The 20896-nt window shown below is 41.2% G+C and overlaps 1 protein-coding gene across 7 annotated transcripts in view; it reads right to left on the minus strand.

The window, feature by feature from the left end:
- The window catches only part of CARMIL1 (capping protein regulator and myosin 1 linker 1), a 202554-nt gene that overhangs the window by 12867 nt on the left and 168791 nt on the right, over positions 1-20896 (minus strand). For all 7 annotated transcript variants that reach the window (XM_080579348.1, XM_080579347.1, XM_080579345.1 and 4 more), the window contains 4 exons: positions 10021-10087; positions 9504-9700; positions 5146-5252; positions 3438-3870 (listed from right to left, as the gene is read on the minus strand). In XM_080579348.1, coding sequence (XP_080435474.1) covers positions 3438-3870; positions 5146-5252; positions 9504-9700; positions 10021-10087 — 804 coding nt within the window. The remainder of the gene's footprint in view (positions 1-3437; positions 3871-5145; positions 5253-9503; positions 9701-10020; positions 10088-20896) is intronic.

The raw sequence follows: 20896 nt of genomic DNA on the forward strand, positions 1-20896 counted from the left end.
TAAACCTCCCATACTGTAAAATTACCTTGACACCATACAGCAATCCAGTCTAAGGGACTGTACTACAGGTTTTAAATATAAAGTCATCCGTATGTTAAAAACCATGTGTAAGCGAAACAAGTCGTTTTCCCATCAGAAGCACTCTAGAAACACGATGACTTGAAGAACCAGAGTTGTAAGCTACATCGCCTGTATCAACACAATAAAGTCCCATCCAAATCTAGCAGGAATGTTATGCTTTGTACCACTAGGTGAGAGCTCCAGGTTTATTTTTATTCCTGTTTCTTTTCTGTCAATGGCATTTTGGCTCAATTCTCACCTCTCCATCTCCTAAAGCTAGGTATTTGTAAGACAATCCTGGCTATATATTTTTGAAGGGAATGCCACTCTCCATTTACTGGATCATTTTCCCACACCTTAGCAAACGAACTCTCTGAGAACTGAATTACTAACAATTTTTTCACGGAATATGAATTCTCATGAACTTTCACCAAAATACTAATTTTTCAAGGTACATATTGAAGATATATGCTTAAGGTTTAGCTACAGTAAGTGACTTTAAGAGAGCTTTAGGACAATATGAAAACTAATTTCTCTGTAACTTCCCTCCCTAGTTATGTGATTGCTGGGGAAACACTACCACGTACAGAGACAAATACAAAAGCCAGTGCTTGCATTTAACGTAGTACTTAAAAAATGCAATGTCAGCACGTTTGGCTAACTAGCGTACACACATTACAAACTGCTTACAGTCCTGAGACAATGCTACGCACTTACTGCAAAAATACACCCTGAGAAGCTGTCAGTCATGTCAGATAAATGCAGGCAAATTTATCACGCAGATAAATAGTGACCAGGCTCTACTTTTACGAGGTACGTGCGCAGGATTGGGAAATACTTCTGCTGGGTGCAGTGGCGAGTGAACAAACAGGTTACAAATGAGCTTGGTCTGCTCGCACGTCTTGCTCAAGGTATTTAAAAAGTCAGCCTGTAAACACTAGATGGAGCTAAAAGATCTTTTTAGGCGTGCCTAGCAGTTACACTAATTGCACATATTTATCTCCACCATTAATGCCAATTCTCACGTTGTATTCTAAGCAAAAGAAAACAAAAAAGCGTTTACCATCTTTCCATCTACTGTGCACCTGCTCATCACTTGTATCTGTAACAAGACTGCAGGAGGGTATGAATGGAATAGTAAATTCCTTCTGGCTCTGTTTTCACGTAAAAGAACTCAGAATATAAGCAGCCATCTGCACCTTAAAGGAAAATACAATTTTCCGTGACTCTAGAATTCTGATAAATTCAAAGATATTAGGGAAGTTGGTGTCATACCCATCCTAAGCAATTTCACAGTTGTGGGATGCTTTCTTCTGCAGCTCGACCATCAGGATATTGTATGATTTTCAGCTTCATGAATGTCATAAATGAAAGTGCAAAACTAAACTGTTTGCTGTTGCAATCTAGGATGAAATACGTGAAAAATTCTTTTGAACAGCAGTTCAATTTTCTATGGTGGGGGCAACGTTAAGAAATAGCAAGTCACTACCCTGCTGTGTATAGATTCCTATTTCAATTCAGCTTTCCTGTTACTATTAAAAAAAAAAGAAAGAAAAGAAAAAAAAAGAAAAAACACAACCCCAAATGACCTACTTCTGAATTTTATAAATATCAATTTTTGCAAAACACAACAAAAATAAGGTAAGTTTAAAAAAATCCCAAACAACAATTTTCTTAACTTACTCTTTTTTATATTCATACACTAACATAAAGAGAATGGGAAACTAATGATAAACATCAAAGGAGAGGGGTAACCTTTCCAAGCTGACAAAAAAACCTCAAAGGGTGAAAAACATAATACTGGGAAAAGGTAACAGATTTCCTTTTGGATAGCTGAAATTCAGGTTTCAATCAATGCTGTGAAAGCTAATCAATGGAAGCAGACTTTTACTTTCTCCACTTTCAAAAAAAAAAAGTATGCCTGTTAATAGCCTACCTCAACCACATCATCCCAGATGTTAAGAAACTGAAAAGCACCAAGCAAACCATTTATGCATTTATAAAATATATATATATATATATTATCTGGTGTAAGTCAGTGTTTTAAGCAGACTGTAACAGTCTTATTTACAATCATGTAGCATTTTACTTGAAAACTTGGTGTCTTAGAAATCAATGAGGCTATTCATGGGCACTATTCAGCACCAGAGAGGTGGGAATAGGTCATTTCCTCAGAAAATTCATTTTTATGCAGAGGGTCACTTCAACGAGCATATAGCTTGTTAGCCATAGCCTGAGGTCTTATTATTAAGACCTCAGGGTTTGCAGCAATAGTTCAGACATGACAGCAAGTACTGTTAAGAGTGAGAAGAGATGTAAAAATAACATTTGAGTGTCTTGCCCAGATCCAGTTAGATAACTGCAGCATTGTAAAGGAAAACATGGCAAAGCTTGCAGATGAGCTTTGCTATGAAGTGATGTCTTCCAAATTGTTGGGGGATAATGGTGGGGAACGGGCAGTATGTCAGAGAGGAAGAGTGAAGGAGGAAATCACTCATCCTTTGGTAATTTTAGAACATGAGAACTGCATCTGGAGAAAGCAGGGTCTGACAGTGGGTAAGGTCAATGGGAAATGGGCATCAGGCAAAATATTCTGATGCAAAAAGCTTTGGAGTTACATGAGGATATTACAACATGAGGACAACATGAAGACTGTGGAGAATAGGTTGTGTTTTTTTTTTTTAATGTATTATTGTTTTGAGTATTAGTATTTGAAATACAGAAACCCAAGGCATAAGAATAATTAGGTGTGGTACAAAAGGACATAAAATTAAGAAGTGTAACAAAAAAGCATGAGCTGGATAGCATGCTCTGCATGGGATATGTAACTTAAAATATGACACATCTCTCCAACTTGCTACATCACCTTCCAAAAGAGAAGCGTGTAGTTAACTCTGCCAAACACCTGAGGGTACAGTGTGCAGAGCACCGCAGTAAACAGTCATTCCTGGCTTTATGCTAAGCATGCTTCCATTACACTTGAACAAACCACACATCATATAGAGTGCAGACATCCAAACTGTGCTCAGTAGTTGCTCCCAAATTACCCTGTAATATGTGCAGTTACGTGCCCTCTTCTGAGCTCGTGGTGGCCTGACATCAAGTGCAAGAGCTGGTGTCGCCTCCTCTGCATGAGGAGAAAAAGTGCAGGCTTAAGGGCATGTCTTCTCTTGTGTGCAGCCCGGTCCCTGGCCAGGGCATTCACGTTCAACCACCCCAGCGCTGAACAATTCTCCTTCAGGAACTCTGTAACCCCTGGTGGAAAGCAGGGTTGATACAACAAGCCCCAGCCACCAGCCCCTGTAGCCCCTCCCCTGGAGACACTTAGCTCTTGTCCATTTTTTACAACAACTCAAGAGAAATCAAACTGCCTTCACCTTCTGAGCAGAGGCTGCTCTCTTCTCCTGCTTGGCTTTCATTTCTGCGAGAAGTCCACTGCCCATCACCTGCACGCCATACCTCCGGCCTCCTTGAGGACTTCCTTTGCTGTCACCCCTCTCAGCCTTTGCAGCATCATCTGGCTGTGCCTCCTCCAGCGAGTCTGGTGTCTTTAATTCCTCGGATCGCTCCGTACCGCCGTTCTGCTCTGCAGGTTTCGGCTCCTTCTTATTTGTATCCACAGCTGGGCTTTTTGCAGCAACCTTGGGTGAGGAGGGCTCCTCAGCCACCACTACAGTCTGAGGACGTTCAGATTTGGAGCCCCTTGATTTGATTAAGTTAAGGAAGCCGCTCTTCCTTGAGTCCCTTTTCTTCTTCTCATCACCTGCTTCGCTGGGCTCGCTGCCATCTGAACTTTTAGTCGACGGTCTCCTGATAAAAGACATGGACATTTCAATCTCTTCATCACTCCCCTCCCTCTTCTCTTTTAAACAGCACAGAATGACTTCTCCTGGGCAAAGCCAACCTTTTGTATGATCTACGTGTTGCCCTGGGCTCAGTCATTAGCAGGTGCACCTAAATTACAAACTGCATCTTACAGGCAGAGCATTCACACTTGAGGGGAAAGCTGAGCACAGAGCATTTCTGCATACAAGCACCCCAACTGGAAAGAGCCACCGGTAAAGCAAATGGAGACAGCTAATGGGGGCTGTGAAAAGATCCCTGAGCCACGCACATGGCCAGGGATATGCGAGTTCACAGGGACATCTGAAATGAGCGGCTGGCAGGAGCCCAAGGGAAGCACAGGAGGATGCCGCAGCCTGCCAGTACCCTGAACTTAACCTGGCTAATCCATTTTTCAAAGCTACCACGATTTTACCACTACACAGAGTATGTCACACATGGCTTCACATGTCACTACAAATATTTGTAACACACTGACTTTAAAACACTTGCCTTTCCTGCCACTGCTGTCCACCAGCTCACACCTACCATTTTCCTTAATGGACATCTCATACAGTACAGAAGGGGTCACTCCAAGCTGTCCAGAATTTGCCCTAGCTTTCTCATTTATTTATGGAAGTATTTATGTATGCATTGATGTATAAACCCAAGCATGCATTAATGCAAGAACTTCTAGATGCATGCATCTGCAAATATACAACCAAGTACAAAGCAATTGTGTAAGCCAGATTTTTCCCCCTATACAAAGCTAAAGGAGACGTATCTTCCAGACAAACATATTTCCTAAATTTGGAGTCCTACAAACTGGTTAAATGTATCTTTAACATATATTACTAAAACAGCATAAATCTACTGTCATTGACCACAACAGCGTGCCCGATCAATCCTTCCTAGATAGCCACATACGTGTGTGCACTACTGGAGAGGAGAGCCTTGACCAATATACCGCTCTGCTTTAGCTCTAATGAGCTCCACTGAAGGGTAATATGAAGCCAACTGAGTTATACAAATACCTGCTAGTCAATAACCCTCTCCACATGGCATACCAAAGCAATTTATTTCAAAGTAGTCATTTTTAATGGAGGGTAATTGAATTCACAGTATCTTAGACTATTAAGGTATTTTCTGACTTTTACAAAAGCAACCCTGAATATTGGGAACAGAAATCAAATACGACTTAGAATTGCTACTTTCCCAGCTATCAGGATAGATTATTTTAACTATTTTTTTAAATTAACTTACTTTGAATCCATTTTTGTGACTTTCTTAGTGAAAAATTCATCCACACCTTCATCCACTCTTCCCATGAGACCGTTCTGATCCCCTTCTGGAGGCACTCCAGCAGATACCTGACAGAAGAAAATATCTCTCTAGTGTAAAATAATTCAAGTGCATTTGTTTAAATGATAATTATTAATAATTAAGATATTATTAAAGTTGCACGTGCCAGCCAAACCTCAGTCAACAGAAGCACCAGCTCCTTTACTCAGGCCAGTCGCCCCACTATATCAAACACAAAGTAACACAAAACAACAGTGGCAAACTGGGTAGTGCAACCAAATACTGGGTGAGACTAGGAATTGAATGTCTTGGGCTTGTGAGAGTAGAGCACTAATTAAGATAGAAATGAAAAAAGCAGTTAAAAAAAAATAAATCCTACTCTGTGTGTTTGCAGTGGTCACCTGCAGAGAACATATTTTCAACAGCTATTTGTTTCCCTGTTCAGAGAAAAACCATGTTCTGGATTTGGAGATTTAGAAACAGAGCTCCAGTGGGCTAACAGAGTCTTTTAAAATTCATTCAATCCATAACATCCAGTAGCAGAGAGTCTAAATACAGAATCCGGTGTTTCACTTCAGGAACTGAAAACAGATTTTCGCCGAGCATCTAAAAACCTGCCCCCTTTCTTTGGTTTCAGCACCCACATTTTGAACGTGGATGACTGAAGGCATCTAAAAGAAGCTGAGTTAGCAGTACCTGCCAACCACCGAGGCCCTGTGAAGATCAGTCGGTGTCTCTGTAGCCTCCCGAAGATGAAACACGCCATCTCCTGGGAGGAATTTGCATGTGGTCTAGCTCCTGCATGTGGCTTTGATGAAAAGCTCTATTACAAGCAGAGAAACTTCCTTCAATTTAAAGGACGTATGAAACCCTTTCAGGTGACTACAAAGGATGCCACAAGGCCCAACCCAGTTGTATTCTTGGTAGTACTGATGACCGGGAATTAGTCTGCCACAAAATAGTAGGATTCATTATTTGAAACAATTTTAAGTCAAGGAACCTGCTAGTTGCCACAGCAGTTCAGCGTAACCCTAGCTTCCCTTTTCAGCTGGAATACAGACTTGTTTCCAAGCCTCTAAAAAGAAAAACAACCACTCTAAAAACTCACAGTTAACGTAAAACCCCGCCTTATTAATCCAGGATGACAGCCTGCATATGAACTAAAGCTTTGACACGTCTGTTAAACTTTTTAGCTTCCAGTGGCTGAATCTTGTTAGAAGCCTAGTATTTACCTGGCCACCAGAGACAATAATTAATACTTTGTTGATTCTTGCTGTATTAATGTAATTCTAATCAGACGAGAGGCTATCTGGTAAAGACTGCTTTATTACCTGCATGTTTTCAATTAAAAAAAAAGCATGATACCTATTAAAAAAAAAAAAAAGTTTTTTCCTAAGAAGCACAGTGATTTCTCAGACTTCCAACTCTTGTCACCTTTGTTTTTTTTCCAGAGAACTTGTTTAGCTGAAAGATGTGAAACTAGGCAACCATGCATGCCCTGACATCTGTTTTGGTCATATCAGTGCTCTTTGTCCCAAGGTAAGTGCTTGACTTCCCTCACAAAAAATGGTTGACACTGACATCAGCAGAAATAAGAAAGTATTTGACGGTTTCTAAGGATGAATATTAAACTGTTTCTCTAGACAGTAAGAAAAAGCATCTGTGTATCAAAGGCAAGTCCATTTCCCAGAGCAATGCAAGAATCCAATAATCCACTGCAAACGAGATCTACCTCAAAACAGAAAACATTTTGCAACTGAAAAAGCAGCAAGTTCCTAAAAATGTACTAAGGATATACACAAATTTTGGGGTCTAATAAGGTATGCAAGGCACAGAATTTTCTTATAGATGTTTACTGCAATGCCTGTTAGTGTTCAATGTTAAGGTAAAAGACTAAGCTCTGGTTTATTTCATCCCTTTGGCTCCTAATGCTAGGAGAAGGGGAAAGAAAAGGGGAACGGGAAAAGTGGTTAGTTTGTGTTTGTCACATTTCTTTTAGCCTAATTTTAAAGGTGAGCCCTCTATGTTCTTCACTAAGGAAGAATCAGGCCTGAAAGAAGAAATAAAGTGAATCAGTCTGTTTGTTACATGCTCATCTCTTTCTTGTACTAGATCCTCACACATGACTGAAGAACCCATCAGGTGAAGATCTCACCAAAAACTGAATTATAAACAACTGTTTCATCATATTGTGCAGAAGCATATTGGGGATGCTGAGTTCTTCTTTTCTCTCACTCAACACTCATTTCAGGGTATACATTTCAGTATACAGCCTGACAGAGCTATAAAGCTTTCTTCTGCCCATCCACCCCAAGTTAAAAATCTACATTTTCTCCTTTTTAGCTTCCAGACTACAGCAATTCCCAGAATACAAGTCTGTTTTTCAGCAAAGCCAGAGAAGTACAGCTATCATCATTTGAGATTCCTTAAATTACCCAATGGAAATAATGGGAACAGGAAACAACCAAACAGTCCTGCTTTAAGCAGTATAAAAGTTTAAAGAGAAAAAAAAAAAGCTATGCAAATAGTTTAATCTTTTGATTCAGTTAACACACCCCCAAAACATTTGTTCTGGGTGGACATGAAGCCATAAGTTTTGGCTAAGAAAATCATGGCTTGCAAAGGGAAAAAGCAAACAAACAAACAAACAAAAAAAAACCTTAACTGAAATCCCAGATCCATACTGGGCAAAGCAGGGATCTGAGATTGTGCCTCTTGCTTCTCAAGTGCTTCTCCTAACCATTGCTTTCTATTGCATCAGACTGGCAAAAGCATCAGCAAATCAACTCTGCAAACAATGACAGAGTCCACTCGTAACTCTAGACTTGAAAATTTGTCTGTCTCATTTTTGGAAGCATCGAGCAAACATCTCAAGTTTTTTAAAGTTTTGTTTAGATTTGTTATTAGGTCTGAACAGCTAAGGAATTAAATGGTCCATCAAACCAGACAGGGACAAATGAGTTTCAGTAACAACAAAAAAAAGTTTGTTTCAATTTCTGCAACTATTAACCCCCTATTTCCTAATTAATTCAATATGGATGAGCGTTCCCAGAGCATTGCATTGTCATGGGAAGTAGCACTTCCTCTTAACAAGAGGTAAGCTTTTTGTTTCTGTCAAGCAAGATATTTTATTTTCTGGTCGCCAGCCTATTAGCAGAGCACTTGCCCTCCCATGCCCCCACTCCTTCCCCACGCTTACGCAGGTGGCACAGGATGCGCTGAGTAAGTTCAGATGGGAAGCAAGTGTAGCAACTGGGAAAACACGTGCATTCTGCAGAGTTGGCATCAGATGGAGTAAACACAGATGCGTTTTCCCTACAACGTGAAGACCAGTCTGTCCTCCTGCTACCTCTATCCTTCTCTGTAAAGGGCAAGGGAATGGAAAGTTGGCTTGCGTTTCCCCCTTTGCTTCAAGGTTTCTCCACTCCCAAGTGGTACAAAAAACCTGCCTTATGTGATCTTTCCCAGCATTAAGGAAATCTTCAAGGGTCCTCTCTTCCAACAATCCTAAGGCAGCAGACGAGGCCACAGACATTCATTACTAGGCATTATAATTCAGAGAAGCAATATCTGCCCCTAGATAAGGGTTATTTTATCATATCAGCTCTGCTCTGTTGCCAGGAGATAGCTCTGTAACTCCTCCAGATCTGTCCTTATATACCCTGAGGATATACCATCACAGAAATAAATCTTCATTGATGTGGTATGCCAAGGAAATGGAACTGTGGGAACTCCACACACGTATACTTGGGTTCACACCAATGCCTTTCACAGACAGATAGTGCTCTGTTTCGCTTTTCTAAGGCAGGCTCCAGCATGAAAAGCAGATCTGTGACTATGCAGATTTGCTGGCCCAAACATCACCTTCAGCTAGGGAGCTGTGGGAAGCTGGGTGTCACAGGGTAGCTCCTCTGAGAGCTGATAGAAATAGGAATCCATGCCAAGTTACCAAGTCTTAAAGCAGGCAGAAAAAAAAAATATTAAGACTTAGCAAACCCTTGCAATATATTTGAAATGTTTTGTGGTATTTCATGAGTTTCCTGTGAAAGCTCCATGTACTTCCAGAAACTGCTTCCATTAAAAAACAAAAGTAAATAAAAAAGGATAAAACCAACCCTGGGTTTAGGCTGTGTCAAACAAGACAAAAAGCTTGTAATAGGGATTGCACACTGAAATACATGAATACCAGAAGAAAAACTAAGAAGTTGCTTATAGCTTTTAAAACTTTAACATTTGTCCTCATTACTTTGCAAGACATGACTCATGGCAAAAAGCAATCAACAGACAACATCGCCAACAGGATTTTGATGTAGACTCACTGCTGCTTGGCTGGGCTGCTGCTTTTTATTCCTTTTGGGCCTTAATTTTGTGAAGTGTTCGAGTTTTCTCCCTTCTTCTGATGGCAGCTCTGAAATGAATCCAGAGGTTCGTTTGTCTGGCCTGCTGGAAGGAAACGGTGGGTCTTCTATATGGATAGGTACTTCTTCCAGTGCTTTATCTAGATCAAATTCCATTTCTAAGAGAAATCAAAACTTTCTAATTAGACTTAACATGCTGTTTAAAACAAAAGACAATGCCATTCCTTTCTTTTGTGGTAAACAGTTATGAACACGTTTAGAGAACGTGTTCAGCCACAACACGTTTGTGAGCAGACAGAGCATTGCGAGCAAGCACTTGCTACCAGACACACTAGAAGATTCACGAAACAAAGCAAGCAACATGGCCTCAAATGCACTCCGGAGGGAGGGACAGTCTTCTGTGCTTCTGAATAAAGAACTATCTAGAAGAATCTCAGCAAGCAAAGAAGCAGAAAGATTTTATGAAATCCTCACTTACCAAAAGCTCTGGACACCGGCCGGAGCATTCTACTGTGGATGCTTTTCCTTTTTGACTTAGGAGTCATCTGTCAATATAAAATAAAAACAAAGGACTTCAGCGGTCAGAAGAAATAACAAGGAACACTTTTTCCTTTCTACACAGCAAATCTGTTCTCGAGATCTGATTGGATTTAATAGCAGGAAGGAATGTTTTTTTTTCCTCCCCTTCTCAAACATTCATAACTTTTTCTAAATTGGCATTTTGTTGAACTGACTTTGAAAATGAAGCAGGGAGGCAGTTATTCTTCCCACTAAAATCTTAGGTTGTAAACAGGATAATTAATTTAATTGTCCAACCATTAACTCATTGATCCCCAACTGTAAAACAAGGTAGCTATTAAAACCACACCTTTGCATATGGGATTACGAGGCATGGAAAACTTAAGTAATTACTGTGGCCTCTATTACATAGTTAATGACAATACAAGGGACCAGTCCTTGTTTTGGCTTTTACTTTTGATATAAAATACACTTCCTCAGCTAGTGACACGCCTCTGGGAAGGATTAAAATCCAGGTGTCTACGCTTCTGGATACCATCACACAGCTCACCAAGCTTCCCTAGGAAAATATAGTCTTGGAGCATGCAGCCCTTCAAAATACCGTAAATACCATGCCAGGGTTAGTGATACCACCAGGAAACACACGACTTCCCTGGACTTTAGATACACTAAGGTGTAAAGTTACCTTTACATACATTCAGTGTATCTACGATAAGTTACGTGCTATTCTTCTTCTCACCTTCACATTACCAGAAAAGGGAATATGTTGCCTTTAGAGCACAAATACCCAGACTTAAGACTTAGTTTTGTTAATTTTGGAGGAAAGCTGCCCTTATTTTCTTGCCTGAACTCTTGTCTGCGTGGCAATTGCCTGAACTCCTCTGAAAGCTTGAGTGGCAATAAAGACTTTTTGCTACAGGAAACTTTGCATTGACAATTCTGAACCTTTTAACTTAGCTCAGCATTTTAAGACTTGTAAACCAAAAGCTGAGCTGTATGTTTCCTAAGGAGTTAATTTAAAGTCACTTGGCTCCTGTAAAGATAGGATCTCTTTGTGGCAGAGTCATATTTGCTGGCTTCAGTGACATCTGTATACTTCCAACACGTCCACTCACTTTCTAGCCCTACCTAACGACTTCAAACGTGGAGTGACAGTCAGGAAGCTGGATTTTGTTATGGCTCACAACTCATCAACAGAATTGTTAATCAAGTTTAGTGTTATCAATTTTAAGAGAGCCAGAAAAGGCATAGTTGGCACTGAAACTTCAGACAACATTAATTTTTAAAGTTAGGCATTTAATAGTTTTTCCTTATGGAAAGTTCAGTGCCCACGCTCACACGTACTAAATTCATGCTCCCACCAGAAGTAGTGAGAAGGATTATTATGTCACTATTCGCAGGGTTTTGCTCGGGGTTTTGACAGATTTTTAGAACAGGAGAGGTATTACCTGTCTTCTCAACGTCAGAAAAGGGCAGCCAGATTACAGAGTGGGCAGTGATAGCACCGTCCATGCAACAGAGCTGTGTTTTTGCTGCCATGAACATCACCGGCAGAAAAAGATACCTTCAGCTGCAGGTTTCTACGTCCACATTTGACAAGCATCAGTTCATGATAAAGTAACTTCGTGATCAGACAGGAAATAGCTTGCTACCTGAGGAGACGTACCATGAAACTAATGAGCAGGCAAAGTGCTACTGCAGCAAAAGGTCAGACGCTACTTTGAGAGCTAGCAATAAACCAAATGCAGGGTTTATCTCATGATAAAACTGGGCTCATCCAAAATTGGAACAGCTGAAGGCATTTGCACCTCTTGCGATGGTGAGCTGAAGCAGCTCAGCATTTGGGGTACAACAATTAGGAGCCACCACCAGTTGCACTTCCAGCTGCAGCCTATTTCTCCTGGTAATGTATATTTACACTCATTTTGGCCTGTTTGCAACTTCTTTCTGGTAGTGCAACTGGAAATTACATCAGGATAATGCTGCGATTCATGTGCTGAAGAAGATCAGGAAGGAAGACAGGAAACAAGGCTGACAGTAGACTTCTGATAGCTCAGGAACTGCATGTCCAGTGTCCGCAGTGCTCTTGGATGAACACAGACAAGCTGAGAGCCCTGCCTTGGCCCAGGGCACCAGTGCAGAACAGCACAGGTTAAGTTTTGAGGCTCCTGTGCAGTGACTTGAACACTCCAAGATACCCCTGAGAGCCAGGAACAGGATGACTCCATCTTCCTTCCTAAATGAGAAAGAGCCCCCAGATGACCCTGCAGAGCTTGTGCTGGTGCTCAGAACCCTTTATCATCGCTGTAACTTCCCGTCAGCCTGGCACAATCCATCAGCAGCTTGGTTGCTGGGGATAAAGGCAGAGGGATAGAGATGCCTGCCATTTGTTTTAACAGCATGAATATAACAGCCACACATACACTTTCATTGGAAAACCTTCTGTTTTCTAGCCTGTTTAGGAAGTGCACAGATGAAACACTTCTTGTCAAGTGAATTTTCTAGATAGCACTCAGAACAAAATGGGTCAAAGCACTAATTTAAATAGGCCAGTGTGCTCTTTCTACAAAATACTAGACCACCTCTGCTTCATATCTCAGACAGTGTACAGCACGCTACAGCAGCACGGCACATCTCACTACCAGAGGAGATGTCTGAACTCCTCCTAGGGAAGGATCTTGGCCCTCTCCAGCCTGAGCTCCATTTCCCATAGTTGAGGGAAGCTGCTCAGGTTGGGCACATGCACACCTTGTGCCTTCGCACCACCTCCGGCCACACAAACGCAACTCAGCTCTACTGCCTCCCCTTTCAACCCAAGGCCTGTACAGGGGAATAGCTGTTGGCATCAACCTCCCCTCCTTGACTGCTTCCACATCTTCCAGCGACTTTCCACCACTGCAGGCCACCTCCTAAAGTTTTTCCTTGCTTTGCCTACTTTTCTGTGAGCACACTGCAGGCTGCCTGGCAGAACAGCTAAAAAGATTAACCTGTGTACCTCTATTTCTCGGAAGCCCTCGAGGAGGTCTGCATGCACGCATGCCGCAGCTCTCTCTGGAGATGGCTCCATGGAGTTACCCCTCAGGCCACTTTAGAATTAGGCAGTTTCATGTGTCCAAGCTACCTTTAAACTCCTACGATCTCTTCTTAAATGGATCACTGCTCACAGATTTCTTCTCGACTCCCTTCTTCACAAAGCTATCTGAACACTCTTGAGTTTTCTTAAGTTATCTTACCAAATGTGGAAGAACATCAGTATCTTGGGGATTAAGAACAACAACCAAGGTCACATTTTAAATGCTTGAAGCTTTGTTTCCAGTGCTAGAAACTTACGTGCCTTTAGCAACAGAGTCTTACACACTACATTCCTTGATTATACAGATAACGGGAACTACTCTCAGTGCTTAGGGATGTGCTCATTTCCATCTTTCTCTCCTCCTCCTCCAGAATCACTTATATTCAATCCTATTAGAGATGCTCCATGACTCTCCTGTCATTCTCGTCTTGAAAGACTTACATTAATGAACAACTTCTCCCTCTCTCTCAAAATTCAGCTCCCCAACCCATCTCCCCCCAGCCCTCCTTCCTGCAAAACTACATACGGATTTTCAGCTTTGAGAAGGCATTAGGGGTGACAGCAGGTGAGAACAGCATTCAAAATCTCAAAGCGATTCAGTCAGACAAAGAAAACACACCTGAGCAAACTCAGAGATAACCCATGACATCTCTTCCACCTAGAACTTGCTATGTCAAGAAAACCCTAGTTTATGCTCACTCTTAAGCCGTTGTTTCATCAAGTTGTGTGCTGCTTGAACATAAAACCCAAGCGATAGATTCTCTTTCTGAGCAGTAACACTCCTGCTTAGATCTCATCAGCACTCTGCTTTGGTTTGGTCTCAAAGTCAAGAGATGCTTTAAATTCAAACGCTGTGCTGGCTGAGCCTTCTTGTAAAATCCAATCTCATTCCTAAACTGCTGCCTATTTCTTTTTGTAAGTGCAGATGGATGGCACTAGAGTCTCCCAGGAGACTAAAACAGTAGTACAGAGGCAAATGGAGCACAAAAACGCAAACAAGTAGGCCAGAAACAGCAGAGCTAAAAAAATACTTACACTTGTACAGCAGAGAGTCTCCATGCAGCAAAAAAGAAAGAAAAAAGAATATGAATGGGGAAGACAAAGCAATAGCAGTTTTCAGGAAAGGAGGCAAAACCAGAGCTCACCAAAATAAAGGAAACTAAAGCCAAAACACTTAAAAGTCTTAGCAGGAAAGGTGACATGCAAGAATGAGGTAAAAATCCGTTGCATTCGGAGGTGCTATACATTTCTTGTTTCCAGGGGCAATCAGAGATGGATGTGATTTCTCTTGCTTTATCTATACTGGGACAAACTCAGATTTTCAGATGTTTGTTTCCAATATATGGCACTCACCAATGGTGCCAACCTGCCACCTGCTGTCCTAATTTACTGTTTTTTTTCAATTTGCTGGAACCAGTGGTGAGAGAGGTTTTATTCTGATACGTCCTAGTCTGAAGGAGGCTTCTAAATTACAGATTTGTAGTTTGTTGTGGAAAGTGGGAGACTGTGGAAAAAAAACAAAGCCTCTCTTGAAATACTGAAAAGGATGCAAGTATGTTCTTTTAAGGTTGAAATAATCCTACTATAAAAAAGAGGTCCAAAGTGACAGTATTTCTCCTTTCCATATGAAGGTTTAGAGGTGCAGACCTTTCAAGCACTTTTGGCACATTAGAATGATGCTATGCCATTAATAACGTGCGACCTTTCCTCTCCCCTCCAAAATTTATAAAGAAAAAAAGGCACAGCCATCATATGAAATGAAGCGATCCCATAGCCCATCTCTTTGGTGGCAGATTACACATCCAGTCACACTCCTTCTCAATTTAGAGTAAAATTGTAAGAGGAAACAGTTATCAGGAGTGTGGCTGTGTCTTCAAGTCAAATGAGAAATGCAGATATTTGTACAGCATCTGTGCTAGAAGTCAATATTTGTGCTCTGGTTTAAACTACTCAGCAAGGAAGCACTGCATTTTTAAATGGATATTGCACTGGGGTTTAATTACCAGCACCAAAACCAGCCTGCTCATAACACGAAGTTCATCATTTAGTTGTTGAGGAGGCACTAAGGTCAATTATTCAATGCTTTGACATTTTCAGCAGTAATGACCAACTTGTCACAGTTCATACTTCTAAGCTTAGCTGCAGCTAGAAGTTTTAAAGATCAGATGGCAAACTTTGAATGGCACAAGCAGCACTGGCGCACAGAACCAGTCAAAGGACTTTTTTTCCAACTGTCCTTAGGGTTTTTAATTTCTCTTACCATCCAAAAATTTGTGCAGAAGTTCTCAGCTAACAGTGATTCAGGCAAACCTCCTCATTACTCCTTTTTTTGTATGCAATCCTCTCTCTCCCTCTCCCCATCTCCCTGCCAGACCCCACGTTCTCTCTCTTGCCCATCTTCTACACTACCATTCACTAGGGCTAGTCTGAGGCTCCCAGGGAGACTGCAGAATTGAGAGAAACATCTCTGAAACCAAAACCATCTTAAAAATAAATCTCCAGCACACTTGAAAAACCATTCTGCAACGCAGCTTCTCTTTCAGGCAGTGCTCTTGGTAGTACTCCGGTATGTTCTGTGTAGGTAATGCATAGGCAGGGAAGTTATTTATATTATACAAGCAGCTGGATGTGAGATTAGGACCAAAGTGCAAAGCTCTGCACATACCAGGAAACAAACCCAGGTCTGGGGGAGTTTGCAGCCCGTGGTCCTGGTCCTAGCAAGGACCTATGGAAGTTCCCACCTTTCAGGCTCCAGTGATCTCACCTGAGCTGCTTAAAAGCTAAAAGGTGCTAAACAGCTTGAGTAAGGAGGGAGAAGGAGGAGGGAGAAGCACGCAGCAGGCAAAAGGCTAGACAAGGAACACCATTAAGCAAAGCAGAGGTGAAGGGACTTGCCTGAAGCCACCTAGAAGTCTGACTGCACCGCACGGAGCCTACTCCCAGAACATTTTAAACCACTGCTAAATTATTTCAGACGTATGTGTTTTGCAGGCCATGTCTTGGTAACTGGCATCTCATCAAAAGTCCTTGTTTTGTGTTTTGTCTTTTTTTTTTTTTTTTCCTGTAAAGAATCCTGACCTGCTAAGCTGCCACGATACCAATCACCATTTCCCACGGTTCCTCTAGTAACTACCTTTGACAGAGATGTCACACATCTGTTGTCTACTTCAGAAACAAAACAAACAACCTTCAGGTGCTTGTCATAATACAGAACAGCAAATTGACCAACTTTGCTTTTTTGCATCTCAGTCTTTGGACACACAGGTATCTTACTCTCCCAATAAAAGTGTTAGAAAGTTGCTACTGCTTGCTTCACTCACTGAAGGTTTTATAACGTGATTTCCATGGTAAAACCCTCAGCATAGCTTGCAGAAATTCAGTGATGTATTTCCCACCAGCAATGCTGATGTCCTGAACCACCACCATCCTTAGAATCTCCCCCTAGAGTGCCATTGTCCTTGGGAAGCTAACTGCAACGCCAAAACACAGGACAGCCAGCTGAGTGTTTTAGAGGAGGGATGAGTTTTAGAGGAGGGATGAGAGCACAGCCACTAATAACACAGTTTGGAAACCAAGGCCAACCTGTGACAGGTTGCTGTTTGTTGGCACAGTTGTCCTGAATGCACGGGCTACGGCATTTTTACACCAGCAGAAGACCAAGTCCTGACCTTTTATTTCACGGTTTCGTATTTTGTATGGAAGTACTATACATTTTTATATAGAGTAGATAAATATGGCATACAAATAATCCAAGCATGAATTTAAGGAGTCTGCTGCTTTTCTTTGCCCTCCCTAAGAGTTAAATTTCTAGAGAAAGAGCTGTTGTTCAGGATTAATTCAATTAGTCTCATCTAAACCACCCTGACCTTTAGAGTTAATTTGTACAGTAACATTTTCTGAAAGAAGAAGCGTAGTGCTGCAGTAAAATAAGCTCAATAGACTCAGCCTCGAGCTCTTTCATTTTGCTAGCCAATAAACATTTTTTTTTCTCCTACTTGCTGAAATGTGGCTCACGGACTGTATGATATTTTGCCAAGTATTTCCATGTATTCTTTTAATTAATAATTCTGCACTTTCATCTTTCAAGTCGTGTAAAATTTCTGCTAATAAATATTCCTACATATGGATATCCAAGGCCTTTATTATGAAGAGTAAAAAAAAAAAAAAAAGGTGCATTAGTTAAACTGAACAGTTCCTTAAACTATTAAACTGAATTTTTTATTTCTTGTTCTGAATGATTATCCCACAAGGAAGCCTGCCTGCATCTATGTCACCTGCAAGAGAAAAAGCAATTCCCAGCATTATCAGTGCTGTTTTCCAGTTCCTTATGAAGAGGCTAACAGCATCTTCTGCAGCAGTTGAAAACAAACAAACAGGATGGTTCCAACTGATTTACTTTACTTAAAAATTAAGTACAAAATGGGGAGCTGATGCAGATCAGACAGCACAAACTGTTTTTTAAGCCTGCTTGCTTATGATTGTTCATTACCTTCAGCTAGCGAATGCTAATGCAAAAATTACTTGGTTCATGGCCCAAACTTCCATACAATAAGATGAAAAAGCACTTGATTTCAGCAAACAGTGAGGCATGGGCAGTTGTTTAAGCTATCCTCAGGCAATTTTTTAAAGACAATGACCATATGCATATCAGGTACCCTGGGCAAGAACATCTTTAGAGCAGGTTTGAGGCCAGGTCCTACTGAATGGGAACTGTTGTACCTGGCTGCCCTACAGCTTCCCAGGACTGAGAACCGGCATGAATTCTGTACCTCTCCTTTTTCTCTACACCCTGAAGTGGACAAAAGCCTCCCGAAAGGATAAACATTCACCTAGGCAAAAACCACCAGTCATCTTCGCGCCATCATTAGACCCTTTGGGGGCAGATGATGCAACAGTTTTGCTTGCTCTGCAGCAGTGATATTTCAAAGGAGAAACAGTAAAGGGAAGAAAATCATCATAAAGAATCAGATGCAGATTACCTTGGATGGAGACTAGCAGCCTCTCTGCTCAGAATTATGATGGACTCTTTTTCCCTCAGGCTCACTTGAGCTGCTGCTCCTTTCTCCCTGAAATTTGCCTCAGACACCTTCCTAGGACACAGTAATTTTTAATGTCCTTCAGCCACTTTTGAGATACACTTCGTGAATATAAAGATTAAAAAAATATATCTTCTCAATTTTAAGTCTTGTCAGAAACTACTATATCGAGATATCTCCCCATTAAGATGGGGAGATGTCTCGATAGAGAACAAAATCGAGACACCCACCGTTTCTGATAGGGAGATATCTGGATAGGGAAATACCAAATATCCTATTCCTTGTATGGAAGGCAGAAATATTTGAGTAGACAGACATTTTGTTTCAAAACTACAGTTTCTTCTCTAAAACAAACTGACAGACAGGGTCAATCATAGATGTCAAAGAGAGGATGGCAAAACTCGAAGGCTGATCTACACAGAGCTATCATGTAAATGGGATACATGATTTTAATAATGGTGGTTGGCCAGACAGTCATGGGAGAGCACGCAAGCCTAGCGGAGACAGAAACACCAGGCAAGGAGAAGAAGATGCCTACCATGTAAAACAGAACTGCTCACCTGCATGTGAAGAATTAAAAGCTGGCTAGCAACAAACCAGCAGATTCTGCAATTACCTGGAGCACATAGGCACAAACTTCCCCTGGAACATCCAAATACCAGGGTGTTGGAAACGACCCACAGCTAATATGTACAACATAATGAAGCTATCCTGACTCTTCAATCACTTTGTCCTCCTTTTCTGCTCAATGTTTTTAGTTTTCTTCAACATCTGCTTAGAGGGCTTTTTTCACCACTTTATGTGCTTTTGGTTTCAGATCAGCATTCCAATCCTGTCATCACTTCTGACTTCAAAAATTCACAGTAATTTAATCTTTACTCCCATGAAGTAAGATCTTAAAGCAGGGAGATACCCACCATTTTGCAGCGAGGATTTAGCTGACCTGAATAACAGAGAAAAAAGAATCTATTTACCTCTAAGTTTCCCTCTAGTCTGAGAGAAATGTTCTGAGAGAAAGCATGATAAATTTTTATATAGGATTATGTGACACAGTTGTCTGTGATAGCAGGGATGAGATCTGATGACTCAGAAGCTCTCTCCCAGCCTTCTGGCACTATGCACACCTGCTTTATTTTATAATTTCTGATTCAAGTAATCTAGTTCATTTTAGCCTCCTTTTTTGATGACAAAATATAGCAAAATCTAATAGCACTCTATAACTGCCTTCCTTAGTACTGACACTCTCTCTCTTCTTCCCGTGAGCAACTGTTCTTTACCCCCACACTATGAGGTCTCAATCTTGCCAAGCAGAAAATCACACGCTTCCTGTTCTGCATGAAACAGGAGCAACGAAGCACTCTCAGTAAGACAGAATTGTGCATGTGCTATTTTTAGGAGGCTTTCCAGATTTCAGAGTAAACTAGCCTGCTCCACACAATGCAGACAATGTAACCTGGACCAAACTATTCATTTGAGACACTGGCGGAATCAAAAAGCAGCAGAATCTATACAGAAAGCTCCTCAACCCCTTGAGAAGGCCAATTTGCCAGGTATTAATTGAATCAAGAAGCACTAAGACTGCAGACAGATGTGTGCTATAGGAGCAGCACCACCAGAGGTTATTCTCAAGCTCTTTGCTACTGTCCCTCTGCCGAGGGCTCCTTAATCTAGATTTTGCCAAGAACTCCTCCAAATGAGCTCTCGCTAATCTGCCACGGGAAATACCAAGCAGTTTTTTTTTTTTTTTAAACAGGGGCTGTGGAAAGGTGAATTCTGGATGGGACGGAGCAGCCGGGGGTGGCACAATCTGCAGATTTCACAGCTACATGAAGAAGACCTTTGTCAGCCACAAACTAACTTCTTAACAGTATCTCCCTCTTAAAACCACAGCAGGAGAGCGTAACCCTCAAGTTTCAGTGCATGCTTTAGACGTTCCTTTAGTGTGACTTTTTCACCACGTGAAATAAAATGATGGAAACTCAGTAACTGCAAGACAACTACTGCCACAAAAGACAAACCTACACAGCCTCCTCTCCACCCTCAATATACGTCTGGGTCTATTCATTTAAAACAAAGAATCACTACTGGGGGAAGACAAGCTCGCGATGGAGAAGTGTCATGATGTAAACTGAACTCTCGACAGCTGCAGTTCATGATATTCATTTTAATCTAAGCAGAAAGCAGTCTGCAATTTATTTATTTATTTAAACCCAAACACGTAGTGCTATTACTAGAAGCAGTTTATCATTTCCTTCCTTTCGTTCACATTGCAGCAACAACGTACCCTAAATTGTGAGAAAGAACTCTGGACTCACTTGGAAGTCTCCGTTGGTTTAAGAAAAATATATTCTATAGCAATTACCCATCACCTCCTTCCACTCAGAGACACCAAGAAAAGGCAATGAAAGTCAGTAATCTTTTAAATTGTTTCAGCTGGGAACACATAACCCCTCATGAGCCTGAAAGAGACTGTAGTGTGTGTCCAATACATGTAACAGACATTGAACAACCACAGACAAGGACCTCTAAGGGTTGTAAGGTCACTGCAAAACTATACGTAAAGGCACTCAGGAAAAGATAACACATTTTTGGAATGGGTAACTAATATTTTCAATTAAAATTAATGTAATCATAATAGTAATGGTTAGTCTAACATACAAACACACGAACTTGCAAATGAACAAGATACTCCCAGATTCTGCCAAATGATCACACCAGCTCCCTTT

Source organism: Anser brachyrhynchus (assembly GCF_964034855.1).
Source record: "Anser brachyrhynchus genome assembly, chromosome: 2".
Classification (NCBI taxonomy): Eukaryota; Metazoa; Chordata; class Aves; order Anseriformes; family Anatidae; genus Anser; species Anser brachyrhynchus.